This window comes from Patiria miniata, unplaced genomic scaffold (genome assembly GCF_015706575.1).
Source record: "Patiria miniata isolate m_02_andy unplaced genomic scaffold, ASM1570657v1 HiC_scaffold_28, whole genome shotgun sequence".
In the NCBI taxonomy this organism is placed as follows: Eukaryota; Metazoa; Echinodermata; class Asteroidea; order Valvatida; family Asterinidae; genus Patiria; species Patiria miniata.
Genome location: NW_024037067.1, coordinates 4,779,068 through 4,794,116, shown reverse-complemented (window position 1 = coordinate 4,794,116; position 15,049 = coordinate 4,779,068). Strand labels below are relative to the sequence as shown.

The following is a 15,049-nucleotide window of genomic DNA, read 5'->3' as shown; positions in this document are numbered from 1 at the left end:
TAAAACAGAAACTTATATTTGTTAATAAAACAGAAAGTTGCAATTAAAAATAAACTTTTTTGCTGGTTCAGGATTTTGGATTTTATTTTCAACAAAAGTATTTGACGGTTATTAATCAAAACACAATCCCATGCTACCGAAACCATTGCGCCATGACGTCATTATTTGGGGAACATCTTCACCACGGATCGATAGACGATACAAGTTTGAAGACGATTGGATTTAGCAAACTGCCCAAAGTTGGTTGTAGGAAAAAGTTTAAGAATACAGCAATTTCGGCAGATTGCCGTAAAGGCCCCCTGAAATTGAAGGTTCTTCCCTCCAACCCTCCGTTCGGACTGCCGCCCTGAAACGTATAAGTTTTCATACTTATACAGCGGTGGATGATACCGGACCAAAGACATGTACCGGACAACTTTGCGCCTTTTACATGTCGCGCGTAACTTACTGCGCGCGTTGTGTACGTTCGTACGTACGTACGCTTAGCAATGACGACGAAAGTGTCAGTGGTGATTTTGGAATCGTCCTTTAGACGCGCGCGTTTAAACGAAATAAACTGAATACGCGTCAACGCACAGGTAGACCCTTTTCAAAAACACGCAGGAACGATTCCCTTCAACTAAGCAGTGGAATTCATTATTTAAAGGTGGTTTCTTTGTATGTTTTCATTAAGTTCAAATGTAATCCGTTTAAAATCATCCAAACACGTTTTATCAATGTACGTGTGAGTTCGTATAGGCTTTTATTTGACCGGAATTCTCATGAAACAATGAAGCGATTTATAAACAGCGACCGTTGGTAATGCCAATGACACGGATAGTTTGGAGACAACAATCAATGTGATGTTGTGTTTTACGCCCAAAAGGCCTACCACCAAAAGTTGCCGGTTCGACTTCAACGTGACACCTTCAGAATGGTAAGCTTTTAAAACAAATGTCCACCGAGTTCCGTTTGTTTCTATTTTCGAAACTTTTGCTGTCGGGGCAATCGATTGGGAACAAATTGCTTTGGGGCCTCAACGTTTTTACTTTGGTGTGCTATTTTAATAAAGGTTAGGCCTAGGCCTTTTTCTGCTTGGAATGTGCCAAACGTAAATGCTCTTACTGGAGACAAGGGCGGATCCAGAACACAATTTTGGGAGGGGCCCAAAAAAATTTGGTCCCCCCAAAAAAGTGGGTCAAAAAAATTACGGCGTGGGGTTCGGGGCCCGCTTAAGGGCCCCGAAAATTTTTTGGATTCTAGATGCTCTGTGGTGCGATCTGAGGCAATTTCTGACCACTTTAACCAATTTTTTTTTGAGGAAAAGATGGTGGTGTACTCATTGCCTGCCTTTATTGCGATGTCACATAAAAAAAAAAAAAATTGGTTTCGTTTTGGGGGGGGCCATGGCCCCCTTTGGCCCCCCCTGGATCCGCCCTTGACTGGAGAGACGGAGGTAGGGGAGCCAATTGTTGGCGCTGTATTTATAAGTTAGGCCTACTTCTTAGTTCAAGCGTAGCCTATGCCTAATGTACGTTTAGTAGGCTAACAAGTGTTAAGAAACTATTGTAGCCTAACGGTCCTTTTTCCATTCAATTTCTGTCAGATACCGTCGGAACTACTTTCACCTATCATCATCTTATGCACTGTACGTCTCATCTTTGGTGAGTATCTGCCTAGGTTGATTGGCACTCAAAGATGGAAATCCATCGTTAAGTGAGAGAAACCATTCTTTACTTTACCCTAACCGTTCAAAACTTTTGACACAAACTGCCAATAGCTATTTTTTCTACGATCATGACAGGCACTCCCTCTACCCACCTCTCCCCCGAGATGTCGGCCGCCCTCCATCTCTTGAGGCCGGAGGCGAAGGTTTCGTTCGCCGGCGCCTGCCTGGGAGAGTACCGGTGTAGCGAGGCCGAGGTGGCCAGCTACGCCTGGCAGAGTTCCCACGCTGATACCGCTGTAAGGAAGCGGTTCTGGCACACGTACGACTGCACCTGGAACGAGGACCCGAGCCAATGTCCAGGTGGGAGTTAAGATTGATCCTAGAATCAAGCATCAGTGCATGATAAATCTAAGTCAATACAGCAATACTGTACGTCTCTGGCGTTGAAACATTCTCCTGATGAAGGTCAGGGCATACTGATAAAATGGTCGATTAATTACACGCACCTTGGGTTTTCTTAAAACCACTTCTCTCCTCAGAGATTGTCGTTCAAACCTACTATAAGCATTCCAAATGTTGGGCTTTACTTTTTGTTATTTAAGTTAATGTCGAAAGCAGTTGCTGGTGCTAAAAGTGACATTCAATCAAGACTTGTCAGCTCATGATACACAGCTCAAGAGGACCTTTGGTGCTAAATTATGGAACTGAGACAGCACGGTCAAAAAGTATACCCAGCACGATATGTGACAGAGGGGTACCCCCAAATCTCCTATACCATAGACTATTGTTACCTAACACATCCCCCAGATATCTCAAAATAATTCCTGAGATTCTGGTAACACAATGATAAACACACAAAAGATGGGGGTGGTTCCCTCTGTCACATACATGTATCGTGCTACAAAAAAGAGTAACACGGGGTGCTGTACCAGACATAAATTTGCATATTGAAATGCAAAAACTTGCAAGTGCGCCATCTACTGGTATTTAGGCTATAATGCCCCTGTTAATGTTGTATTTATGGCATCATACTATAGTCGACGGTGGCTGGAGTTCGTGGAGTGAGTGGGGAGACTGCGACACGACCTGCGGGGACGGAACCAAGCTGAGATATCGGGCCTGCGACTGGCCCCAGCCTAAAAACGGCGGCAACGAATGCCACGGACAGAACTCTAGCGTGACAAGTTGTAGGGTCAAAATGGCCTGCCCTCCGCCTGGTAATAAAATTGAAAAGATTTTTATGTGCTCTTTTTAAGGTGAAACAGCCATTGCTTTTGTTAGTTTTCTAGTTTTAGAAACAAAAAGTGCCGATTTTGAGTTTTTCTTGTAACTTTCCAATGGTCAAAGTTTATGAAACCGGGAACAAACAGTACACAAACTTTTAATTATGAATATAAGGACCCATCCGCTCCGTATTTCCTCACTGTATGATGACACCGTTCAACCTTTGCTCGTTGAAAATAATACAATTAATTTTAGACCATATTTTGAGCAAATCAAAATATGGAGTGCACAGTGTTCTAAGGTTTTTCTTTTCTTTTCAATAAGCAGTTTCTTCCACACGGGGAGAGATTCATTTAATTTCGGCAAAGCATGAGTAGGCCTAATAAACTTTAATCCCTCATTTTTTTTCTAAGACAATGATTCGACTGTTACAAAAGGATCTCCCGGGGAATCTGTCCAGCATAAAGCTCTGCTGGCGATGGAGCCGTTTAACAAGGGTAACGCAGAGCTGCAATCAGCATGTATGGACGGGCGCTGCAGCTATCAGCAAGTGACGGAGATGGTCACCCCGCGAAATCTCGCTGTACGTATGGCAATCTCTTGTCGGCATGATGGATTTTAAATCCCGATTGCTTTAAACACACAAAATGTATTACAATCACATCCTCTGTAGGGTGTTGACTTTATTAAGCAAATTTCGAGGGAGCCAAAGCTTTAAGGCTTTCCTTTTGTTGTTTGTGTCTTTGTGAAAGTCAAATTTTACACAACAAAAAGCTCTATTTGTGACAGAAACAGTGCTTAGTTAAAGTTGGGCCTACTTTCTTATGTAGATGCAAAAGCATTTTTTTTGTCGGTTTGATCCTTGAATTATTACCAAATTAAATTTCACATCTTAACAACTATACCACGTTTTCCTCTCCTTAGGATGTCTACTGGACTAATTTGATTTGCTACAAACACTTTGAAGGATGCCCCGGTAAGATATTTATTTACACTTTCAAATAAATGTGCTTCGTCACACACTTGTTTCCGTAAAGACAATGACCCTATTTGAAATATTTTTGCATGGTTAGGTGTATTGAGTAATAATCTGGGGGATTATAATCCTCATGTGTTGGAAATATACAGTGGACGGTGGTTGGTCGGAGTGGAGCATGTGGAGTAGCTGCTCCTCGCGCTGCGGGACCGGCAAGGCCTACCGGTCCCGGCGGTGCGCCAGCCCGCAGCCCCGGCACGGCGGCCGGTACTGTGACGGGACGGAGTATGAGGAAGGCATGTGCTTTGACGATTCTTGCGTTGAGGCGGGTGAGTCGAAAAATCTTCTTCGATGTTGAGTTTTAATGGGAGTGGCGACCATGAAAATGTGTATACGATACAGTCAACTACTCTTTAGTCTGTTTTTAAGCATGTCTCGAAATCCCCTATGATTTCAGCGCCAATTTTGCTTTTTTTATGACCAAAATTAGACAATTGGTCATTACATTTAATACTCATCATTATTAAAATGTTAACTTCTCATTTGAATAAGTCAAAGTTTCATCTTTGTCTACAATCTATAGAGCTTGTTTTTCATTTTGCATGTTAAGTTAAGTATTTTGTTTATTTCTATGAACTACATTAAAACCAGAGTTTCACTTTTTATTGGGGTTTCAGAAGCGGTTTTTTTTTTTTTGCAAAACGCGTTAAGCTTTTTCTGAAATTTAATTTAAAAAAAGTCTCACAAGCATTGATTTTGATTCTATGGCCGTTTGTATGTTGTTTTTTGATGCAGTTGGTGTTTTGCTGACTCCGTGGTCCATGTGGTCAGCGTGTTCAACCACCTGCAACGATGGGGTGAAAACCTCCACCAGACGGTGCCACGGCAGCGACGTGTGCGACGTCGGCAAAGGGCAAGTCGCCGCGCTGCTCACCAGGGAGATACCTTGCTCGGGTGGACTCTGTCCCGGTAAGGTTGCTAGGCCCTATGTCGGTGGCCTTACAGCGGTACAGTCGTAGGTTCTAATCCCGATTCAATCACTTACTTTGTTTAACTGTTGAAGATTCAAATTGAATCTAGATTCAAAGTGAAGCTAGTCAGTTTCCGTATTTCTTTTATTTGATGATAAAAGTAGATCTGTTCAATCTTTTTGAAAACAATATGCAGAAGTGGGAGGTTGGAGCGAGTGGAGTGCTTGGACAGTGTGCTCGGCCATCTGCAGCAAGGGGCGGCGGGTCAAGGAGCGGGCATGCAACAAGCCACGCCCCCAGGGGGAGGGAAACGACTGCGAAGGGGAGTCGTTTACGGAGGAGGAGTGCAGCCAGCACGCACCGTATTGCGAAGGAATACCCGAAGATGTAACAAGTGAGTAAACAACTCGGGCAAGTTATTTACGTACAAGGTTGGGGCGACATTCGGGGTCCAGGCTGCACTATAGTCTCGGGCGACATTAAGGTACCACACAAAAGCAATGAACTATATCTCACAGAAAATATTTGTCAAGTTGACATCGAAGTTTTTAACTGAAACGCATAGACCAATTCATGCACACTACAAATTCTATCACGAAGGCCCCCTCTCAATGGCGAAAGCACTGTGCCAGCTATTGTCAGGGGGTAGAGTTGTTTTGTAGAAAATATCCTACATAATGAATTCTCCATGGAGATGGCCTCGTGAGTGTACTTTAATCACGTGCCCGGATTCGTGACTCGTCTCACCCTCGTATTGTTTTAGTGTACGAGGAGTGGTCTCACTGGTCGGAGTGCAGCGCCCCTTGCGACAGTGGTATGACAATCCGCCATCGGACGTGCTTGGAGCAGGGTCACCCGTGCCGAGGCGAACTCTACGATCTGCAGCTATGCAATGATGACTTGCCCTGCAAAGGTAAAATGGAGCGGGTTTTGAACCTGCAACCTCCAAATTGCCGTTCCCGTGCTCTATCAACTGAGCTATCCAGCCCTCTGTTGGTGGTTTCCACTTTGTCGTTTAAGTATAACGGCTTTAATTTTTGGAATCGGACAAGTGCTCCAATATGGAAGTGCAATTTGTAGTTTTTTATCGCAAAAATAGAATGCCATTAAATCATATCTTCCGAAAATATTCTTGAATAATGCTAATTTGGCTGCTAATTTCATATCGTATGTCAATACAGCATATCAAACAATATAATGATGGGGTAGGGAAGTTAATAAGTAAAAGCCTGTATGTTAGCCTCCTTCTCACAATGAAGTACATAAACTAAGACCAAAAGACTACTGTATCACCTTGTCTCTATTATCCATACACCTTCGTTCTGATGATTTGGAATTATATCATCTGCATATTATTATCATGTATGACAAACGTACAGCTGATGGTGATTGGACTCCGTGGACTGAGTGGTCGGTGTGCACGGTCACATGCGGTGAGGGAGATACGGAGCGGTACCGCCAGTGCAGCAACCCGAGGCCCGAATTTGGTGGCCTGAGTTGCGAAGGAGACGCCGACGAGAAGAAGAAATGCCTCCTCTCTGAATGCCCGGGTAAGACCACGCAGGGTTTCCACTCTTTCTCTATCTGACGGTGAAATTGATCCAGTTCTTTTGCTTCGCGGATGTATCCCCTTTAAACACGTATACACGAACGGCGCCAAAATCTCTGTTTATAGTACTGGTAGCTTGTAACATCTTTTCAGTGTCAAAAGATCTCGAAACCAATCAAGTAAATCAGCAAAAGATGGGGTAGGGCCTACAGCGCCCTCCAGCGGAGAATGCGTACATCTGATACCAATCTCAGACATTTTGCTGGTCATACGTCATCAAGCGTTATTTGAAAGCTTCTTTTCTGGCATGTTAACACCATTGCTGATTCGAAACAAATGTGAACAGGGCCAACGTGACACAACCAATGCGCTGAGTTTTTCCTCAGAATCTACTCTGTATACGATAGTAGTCAAATTGAACATACATTTTCTGAAGCAAAACAGAAGATGACTTAATAATCTGTCGGTAAAATACAAACTCATCCTTGTATCCATTTTGATCAACAACACGTGGAAATGCATAATGCTGATTATCCCTCATTGCACAGCGGACACCCCCACTTGGGAGTCGTGGGGTGAGTGGTCCCAATGCACTGTAACGTGCGCGGGAGGAACTTCCACTCGGACACGGGGGTGCTTGGTGAGCTACGGGAACGGGCAGGAGCCCCGGCAAGTGCCGTTTTCGAGATGCGCTGGAGAATATCAACAGATCAACGTGTGCAATTATCTGCCTTGTCCAGGTATAAGTTGGTTCCACTTAAACGCAGGCTTCAATCGAAAAGAATGGAAGATGCTGTTGATTACGAGATGTTTATCATTGCAATGAAACCACGTCTAGGCTGAAGAAAGGATCCGTGTTTTTTTTTAGACCTTCACCTTCAACTATTGTCAAAGTTCAAATCATAACTTTCCCGCACATGAATTTGTTTCCAACCATAAGCGCAAACAAGTCATTTCTGGCAAATATAGTTACTACCCGATAAAGGTGTCCTACAAGTTTAATTAGAGCACAAGTGTGCAAATTGTGTTTCAGAGTGCTTTATCACAAACGTCAAGGAAACATTCTAACCATCGGTTCTTCCAGAACCATCGTTTCCTCTAAGAAGCACTTTATGTCTACATTCATGTTATCGTCAAACCTCATTCTAGTAGCAATTCGTCCATGCAAGGTTTTAAATCCTATACTTGCTTTGCATTTGCCTTGTTTAGTCGATGGTAATTGGGCGAGTTGGGGCGACTGGGCCAGTTGCAGCCGGAGCTGCGGCGACGGCGTGGTGAAGCGAGACCGGACATGCACGGACCCAGCCCCGGCAGGCGAAGGGGAGGTGTGCGGTGGGTATGGCACAGAGATTGTGCCCTGCTACCAACAACCATGCCCAGGTATGAAGAGTCCACTTTTTAAAACTCGCTTTGTGTCTCCAAATGCGGTTCATCTCCCGCTCCAGACTGAGTTGAGAACTTGTAATTCTCGAACCAAATTAACATTCTCTAACATTTGGCATCATATTATTCTTTAAATTGTGAATGGGTCCACCGCCCCTAAACCTGTTTGTACCATGTCAGGTGCCTGAAATTATTTTCGAAAAAGTAAGGAACCTGAAGACGAGGCCGAGATGAATCCGAGATGTTGAAACCCTATAGACGCTTTCATTTACTGTTCCTACCATAGTTACTGAATATCAGACGTTCGATCTGAGTTCAGCTGCTGCACAGTAGATATCAGATGGCAGCCGGTTCCAATTTCAGGTGCTAGGAATGCGAAAGAAAGAACAAGATGAAAGAGTCAAGAGCAGTTAGACTGGGAGGTTGCACGGGTTGTAATCAAACGAGAAAAATACAAATTAGCTGAAACGAACAATTAAACGTTTCATCTTCACACTCGCAGTCCCTGACGAAATTCTCCGGACGTTCGACGGCAGTGCCTTCATGATGTACCACCGCGCCGCCGCGCCCTCCAAACTCCTCCTCTTCTACATGCGCTTTATGCCCAGCAACCCCAGCAGCCTGCTGGCCTTACGTCACGATGACGTCGTCCACTCAGAGCAGATGGTTACGGTGGGCGTGGCCAACGGTCACGTCCGAGTCTACGCTAAGCTAGGACAGGCCGAGAGTGTAGTTGTGAGCTCTAATGGAATAGTAAGTAATGCTCTTAAGAAGACAGATGACTAGCTGCTCGTCAAAGCACATCATTAACACGATGATCCAGTGACAGAAAAAAAATCACTTTCAATTCGACATCCATTGGCAAAGAAAAGTTTTCCAAACAAAACCTAGCTCTATCATTCGCACAAAAGAACAACGATTGCTCATACAATAACAATAACCGAAAGTACCCTTTGCCGATTTTAGGAGTTCACCAACGCTATAGGGAGTGGTCCTCGCACAAAAGCAATACGCTGCAAATCACAAGGGGCTTATCACGGAATATCTGACCGGAAATTTATCAACAGGTAAAGATGAGAATAAACAATCTATGTATTTATCAACATTCCAACTGATTCATTGTCCTTCCCATTATTCAGCATCTGAATAAGTGGAACAGAGTCGAAGTGACCATCAGTGGAGGGCACACCAGCGTGAGGTTGAATGACGGTGCTCCGGTCTTTAGCAACTTCACCCTCCCGCTCCCAGCTCACTTGGACTGGGATCAGTCCATGTACATTGGCGGTGCTCTGCCTTATCTCTTCCCCGGACCTGCACGCGAGTATGTCGGTGAGTGGGTTAACGTCTCTACTATGTTTGTTCCATTTTTTTTCTGGAAATGGAATCAAAGGTTCAGGAAGAAGCCCGGAGAAGACATTGAAGAAATATCCATTTCTAGAAGTGGGAAGAACCGATAGTAAACTCCCGGAAAATCAAAAGATTCACGGTAGGTATTGTAAAAGGCAATCCCCATGTATGTATATGGATGGGACTTCAACCTGTGTCACACTCACAGAGGTAAAGACGAGCACAGTGAGGTCTTCCACTAAGCCACTACTAAACAAAAGGTAATAGGAATATACATTCAGGAGGCCGAAGTCTGTGGTCTGTTACTTCAAAAAAAAATGCCTCCTAAAAGTTACACCCAACAGTTGGCTCTTCCATAGAATGCATACAGGAACATGCAAACTGACTCTCGAAAGTAAGACTAGTCTAACATTTTTCTTCGTCACCACATATTGATTTCCCATATAATTTATATTGTTTATATTGGAGTTCTTAACTTTTTGTTGTTTGTCGGCTTGTTCAGGTTTTGTTGGCGCTATATCCGCTCTACGAGTGAACTACAAGGAGTACACGCTCCATGATATCAGGCCGGAGTGGACAGGGGTGGGCCTACCTTTCGTCAGCTTCGACGTTGGAACTCGACTGGCAGGTGGGAATGTTCTTGCGTTCAATCGCGGAAAAAAGTTTATGAAGCGATTACATTTTCCTGTGAGACACTAGTCAGTGTGTCGATAACGTCGTTTCAAAAGTGTAGTTCCATTTATATCATAACGGCAATGCAAATTGAAATAGATGTACCTAATTTCTCTTCAGGAGTTTTACTTTTTCGTAATTTGAACTCCTACGGCATGCTTTGACAACTCTTTGAAGTTGAAGGGCTTGGCACTCGATCCCATAGCAGGCTGAACCACTGACGCCTTTGAAAAAAATTCTGCCAGCCTCGGAACACCAGGCCATCAAACATGTACCATTCGTATTTCATGTCACTCAATTCAGTAAGCAGTTTACAGCAGATTTTCGTATCTATTTCCCCTCTCATTTCAAATACTACAGACATCAATGCGCAAGTTACGGTATTCACCGGCCGCGAGTACACCTTTCTACCGTGTCCGAACACAACCGACGAGCAGTTCTCCCTCAAACTCACCTTACGACCCGACGGTCCCGACGGCATCGTCTCGTACGTCATGGGTCTGGTTCCGGGCTCGTTCGTGGCGCTGACGATGATGGACTCTCGCGTCGCTCTGTTCGTCAGTTTCGGGGACAGCATCGCGACCGCCAAGAGTGTTGATATAGCCGTAAGTTCTTATCGTCCCTTCTGTAAATGTAGTCATGAACTAAGTCGCGATGGCACGATTTTGAACTGAGGTCAACTTGAGAGGATCGGACAGCAGAGCAACCTAGTCCTGATTAAGAAAACAAAGCTGCATTCGCTGAAAAAAGTTTGCTCATAAGAAATAAAAAGATGAAAAACTGCTACTCACACAAGGGATGTATACCGATCTTCGCCACTCTTGTCTCTTTTATGCAATCTTTTTTAATATCATACCAGTTATCAAAATGGGCTATAGTCGAGTTGACGCTCCGAGGTCGCGAGGCCGAGATGCGCGTGAACGGCGGTCCGGCCATCCAACTCGCCGTCGAGGGAACCGATTTCGCGCCTGCTCCTCGAGTCCACATCGGTGGAGTGCCCGGCCCGGATAGGACGGTGGCCCGCATGACGACGGGCTGGGACCGGGGCCTGGTTGGTGCGGTCTACGAGGTGACCGTCAACCGGTACCAGTACCTGCTGACGGAGACGGCACTCAATATGGAGGACATGTACCTGGACTCTGCATCCACCACGATTTCAGGTATCCGACATATAGCAAGTATACCAAACTATGATTATTGGTTGTTCCGATCCGTTGGCCTACTCTTGCCCCAGGGCCTACTTTCGTTACCCAGGACAGGCATATATTAAAAAAAAATTAAGAAAGACACGAAGAAAAGAAACGAAAGTGTTCGTTCACAGGCCAGAAATGTCATCCAAGGGTTGTATAAGCTGAAGAACAGAGCTTGCTTGGTAACAAGAGAGAGGCACATTCGTTTGCGTTGAGTCTAAGAGTGCCCACTTATAGAAAAATCAGAACCCCAAATGCCCCCAGCATAAAAGCGATCTATAGAATACCCCTCTGAAATCTGAATGACCCCATAGGCCTAAACATCAACAATCAGTGTTTAATTGGCATTGGAAAAAAATAGCAACTGGAAAATTCATCGAAATTGTTTGTGCCGTTTTATTAATATTATTATGACAGCTCACTACCGGGAAGTCAGGAGACCACTCCACAGCAGTGTGGCGCTTCATTGTAACTATGCCAACATTCGCAAGGAGAAGCCCATGGTGACGTGGCTCTATGGCGACAAAATATTGGAGGAATCCACCCACGTTAGCATATTCAAACCGGTACATAAAAAAACAAGAAAGAGAATTGTACCAAAAAATCCCCCTTAAGTGGACAAACACTTTTAGTTTTGTTCCAATACGAACCCCAAACGGGTGACTTTGAAAATACGTTATGTTCAAAGCTTTTGAAGTTTGGGGAATCGCAGTGTTTACATGTATTGTAAATGAAGCTAGAAAACGGTAAGACATACAGTTTTTTTAACGACGAATATTTGTGTCTGCTTGCAGAGTGTCTTTTCCCCGCATAAGTCAATCTTGAATCTGCACATTCTGCAGTCGGACAACGAGGGGCCGTACGCATGCATGGTCTGGTACCGCGGCAAGGCCGTCATCACGCATGCATTTGGTGTCTCGATTTATGAACCTAAAGGTGAGTAGTAATAAGCATCCAACAGAAAGGCACCAGACTATAGTATAATTCATACAGATGTAGCACGCGCATACAAAACTCTTCAAACAATCACCATTCAGAAGAATATTATTAACCTAGGTTGCGAGCCATATGCCAAGCCAGCATAGCTACGGCTGCTTCGAACTGCTTACTGACTGAAGTGACCTAGAATATACAAATTTTGAAGTAAAGGGCCCGGTGCTTTGGTCCCAGCAGGTTGTCTGTCAATGAGCGAAAACCATCGTTCAAAGATGTGAGTAAAACTGACTTCGCATCAACATTTGTTGTTTTGTTTTGTATCCATTGCTTGTTACTTTGTGCACTTGCAGAGTTTGAATTTCATCTCGAGTCCAACGTCGAGCTTATGGTGATAGGAAATGTCGCCCTCATCGTTGGATTTATCATTGGCATCATTGCTCTGTCGTGCTTCAGAGTATGCAGGCGGAGGTCAGCATTTTACACAAGTTTTATTCCTTTTTAATCAATTACGGAATAAGACAGAACCCGGTTTTTGGCTTAATTTGGAAAGACTTTATATGGAAAGAAAGATACTGAGTAGTTCATATACCTCGCGTGAACCGAATGGAGAATAAGAGATATATAGTCGCCAATGAAAACAGGTGCCAATTGTTTTGACTTTTTGACCACATTAGATTTTTTAATCAGTAAACCTGACTAGATGTATACTGGTATTTAAGAAGATTATTAGTTACAACCAACTAGCCCTTAGTGATTTGTCTACATTTTTATAAAGGACAAAAACTCTTAAAACTTATCGTTAATAATAATAATAGTGTTAGAGAATGAGACTATACGGCACCTGCTAAAGCACTCCACGGCCGTCTACAAGCAGGGGATACAGCTATCAATAATACGACAAACCCATGGTACAAAACTCTCACACAATTTGTAAAAAGTATTCTCGTAACTTGTTTCCATCTTTTCTTGGTCAATGCAGGTTTTTCTTCTTGGACATGATGCACCAGTCTACGGTCTTCTACTTCGGCCTGGACGAGTGGGCGTGGCTGCGGGACCCCGACGTGCCAGATCGCGCCACCATGCTCCAGGTCAACGCCACCTTCGACAAGGACTTCTCGGCCCGCGAAGAGAAGATCAAATTCGACCAGGCGCTCAAGAAGAAGAAAACACTGGAGCAGCTGAAGACGAAGGCCAAAGAGGTCAAGGGCAAAATGAAACGGAAGAAGACAAAGAAAAACAAGGGTGACGTAGAAAGTGGCTTGGATAGCCGTGAGAATGCAGAAAATGCAACTGAGAAGCCTGGTAAAAGCCCAGAGAAATTAAAGAAAATTAAACGAAAGGAGACAAAGAACAACGACGACGAAGAAAGTACCTTGGATAGTAAGAAGGTAGAAAATGCAACAGAGAAGCCTGAAAACGCAGCACAACACAAGACGGGTAAAACCCCAGAGAAGGTTACATTGCTGGAGCAGCTGAAGACGAAGGCCAAAGAGGCCAAAGGCAAAATGAAATGGAAGAAGAAAACGAAAACCAAGGGTAACGTAGAAGTTGACTTGGACAGCCGTGAGAATGCAGACAATGCAACTAATAAAAAACAAGAGAAGGGTACAACAGTGATTACGGTGACGCCAAATGAAGCACTCGAGATGACCGCGGAATCCAGCACCAAACATTCCGAACGGTCAGAGGAGGGTCCTGAGGTATCTTTGAAATCGTCCCAGATACACAACAATGTGAACCAATCTGCAGGGACGTACGGAAGTCTTCTGCAGCGGAAACCCAGCGAGTCGCTTAGCGACAGAGAGATCAACCTGAGGCGCCTGTCCCACGAGATCGTTACGGGAAAACCAGAGTCCTCAACCTCGAGCTCCTCACACGGGGGAGAATCACCGGAACCGCGGCCGGTGAACGGGGACTCGGTGAGTTCCCTGGTGATTCCGGAAGATAAAAGACAGGTGGACCTAATAGAATTAGATGACCAGGAAAGACGAGGGGATTGGGAAAAAGAAGAACCGTTATACGTAAACATAGATACCATCAGGGACCGAAGGAGGCAAAGCAAATCGTCTTTGGGGAGCCTCAGGTTATCACAGCGAGGGTCTTCCTCAACATCGAATGACTCGGAACCTCCGCCAGCTCCCCCGAGACTGCTTCCGTCAGAAGAAACAGTGGAAGTCGACATGGACGCGGTCCGGGAAAACTGGCGACAGAGCATTTCCCGGGAAATTTTGAGTGACTATGGTGCTTCCAAGAGTTCAGCGACCGAGGTTCTCTCAACACAAGACCGGAGGCGCCAAAGCATGGCGCAAGCAGGCCACGACGCTGGTCGCTTGTTCAACCACCGCGGGTCGATAGGTGGCGCTGTGACCAAACTCTCCGAGGCAGTTGCCGAGGATGCCATTGCTGGTTTCGGTGAAATGAATGATGAGGGGTCTGAAGAGGACGAAATGCAGGATGAAGACAATGCGAGAAGGCAACTCAGTCTCGTGTTGGAGGAGGAGGATGGAGAAGACCAACCATTGCTGGATCAAGCATCCTCGGCGTCAGCGAGTGATGAAGATGAGGACGAGTCCCCAGATGACAATGAGAAAAACTTTTTGATTGCTGAGAGAGACAGTAGCGAATGATGCTTACACAGAATGCCGGTACTATTTGAAGTCAACATGTGTATATAGAGGAGTATACTTTAGGAAGAGTATACTCTTCCTTAATGAAGTTATAGCCACAAATGATAGTTACCACGAAACTTGCAGTGCTGCTACATAAATATGATATAACAATATAACATAATAGCGTTTAGGCCAAAAAAAAAGTCTCCGGTTTCTGGTATGCGCGCGCGTCGCCGTAGCCATGCGCGTCGGCAAAATGAAAAAGTTTTTTTTCAATACAAGATGATGTTTCAAAACCGCCAAACTTACTGGTTTGACTGGAATTCTGCTGCTGCACAATTTTAACGTGTTTTTAGATGGGGTTATGATCGAGAATAAGATTTATGTGGCCTCTCTGGACTCCCATATATTTGCACTAAGTTTAGTCGGGCACCATTTGCAGTCATCAGCCGACATTTGAAGCCCCCCCCCCAAAAAAAAAAAACCAGGTAAAAAAAAAAAAAGCCGCGTCGCCGCACCACTTTTGGGGCAAGCTCCATACCAG

General features: G+C 44.6%; 1 protein-coding gene across 2 annotated transcripts; it reads left to right on the top strand.

Moving 5' to 3' along the window:
• The first annotated feature begins 571 nt into the window (after nt 1-571).
• LOC119734796 lies at nt 572-14,766 on the top strand. Of its 2 annotated transcripts, XM_038208356.1 has the most exons (23): nt 572-916; nt 1,586-1,643; nt 1,784-2,008; nt 2,686-2,865; nt 3,286-3,455; nt 3,797-3,848; nt 4,001-4,177; nt 4,644-4,817; nt 5,016-5,213; nt 5,583-5,732; nt 6,199-6,369; nt 6,917-7,108; nt 7,578-7,748; nt 8,254-8,504; nt 8,891-9,080; nt 9,601-9,726; nt 10,131-10,375; nt 10,630-10,930; nt 11,378-11,526; nt 11,755-11,896; nt 12,247-12,364; nt 12,876-13,733; nt 13,788-14,766. In XM_038208356.1, the coding sequence occupies exons 1-23, from the start codon at nt 914-916 to the stop codon at nt 14,521-14,523; spliced, it is 5,037 nt and encodes a 1,678-aa protein (XP_038064284.1). In that variant the 5' UTR covers nt 572-913; the 3' UTR covers nt 14,524-14,766. The 2 variants fall into 2 exon arrangements, with proteins under 2 accessions (XP_038064284.1, XP_038064282.1); XM_038208354.1 differs by having other exon boundaries at nt 12,876-14,766.
• The last annotated feature ends 283 nt before the right edge of the window (nt 14,767-15,049 follow it).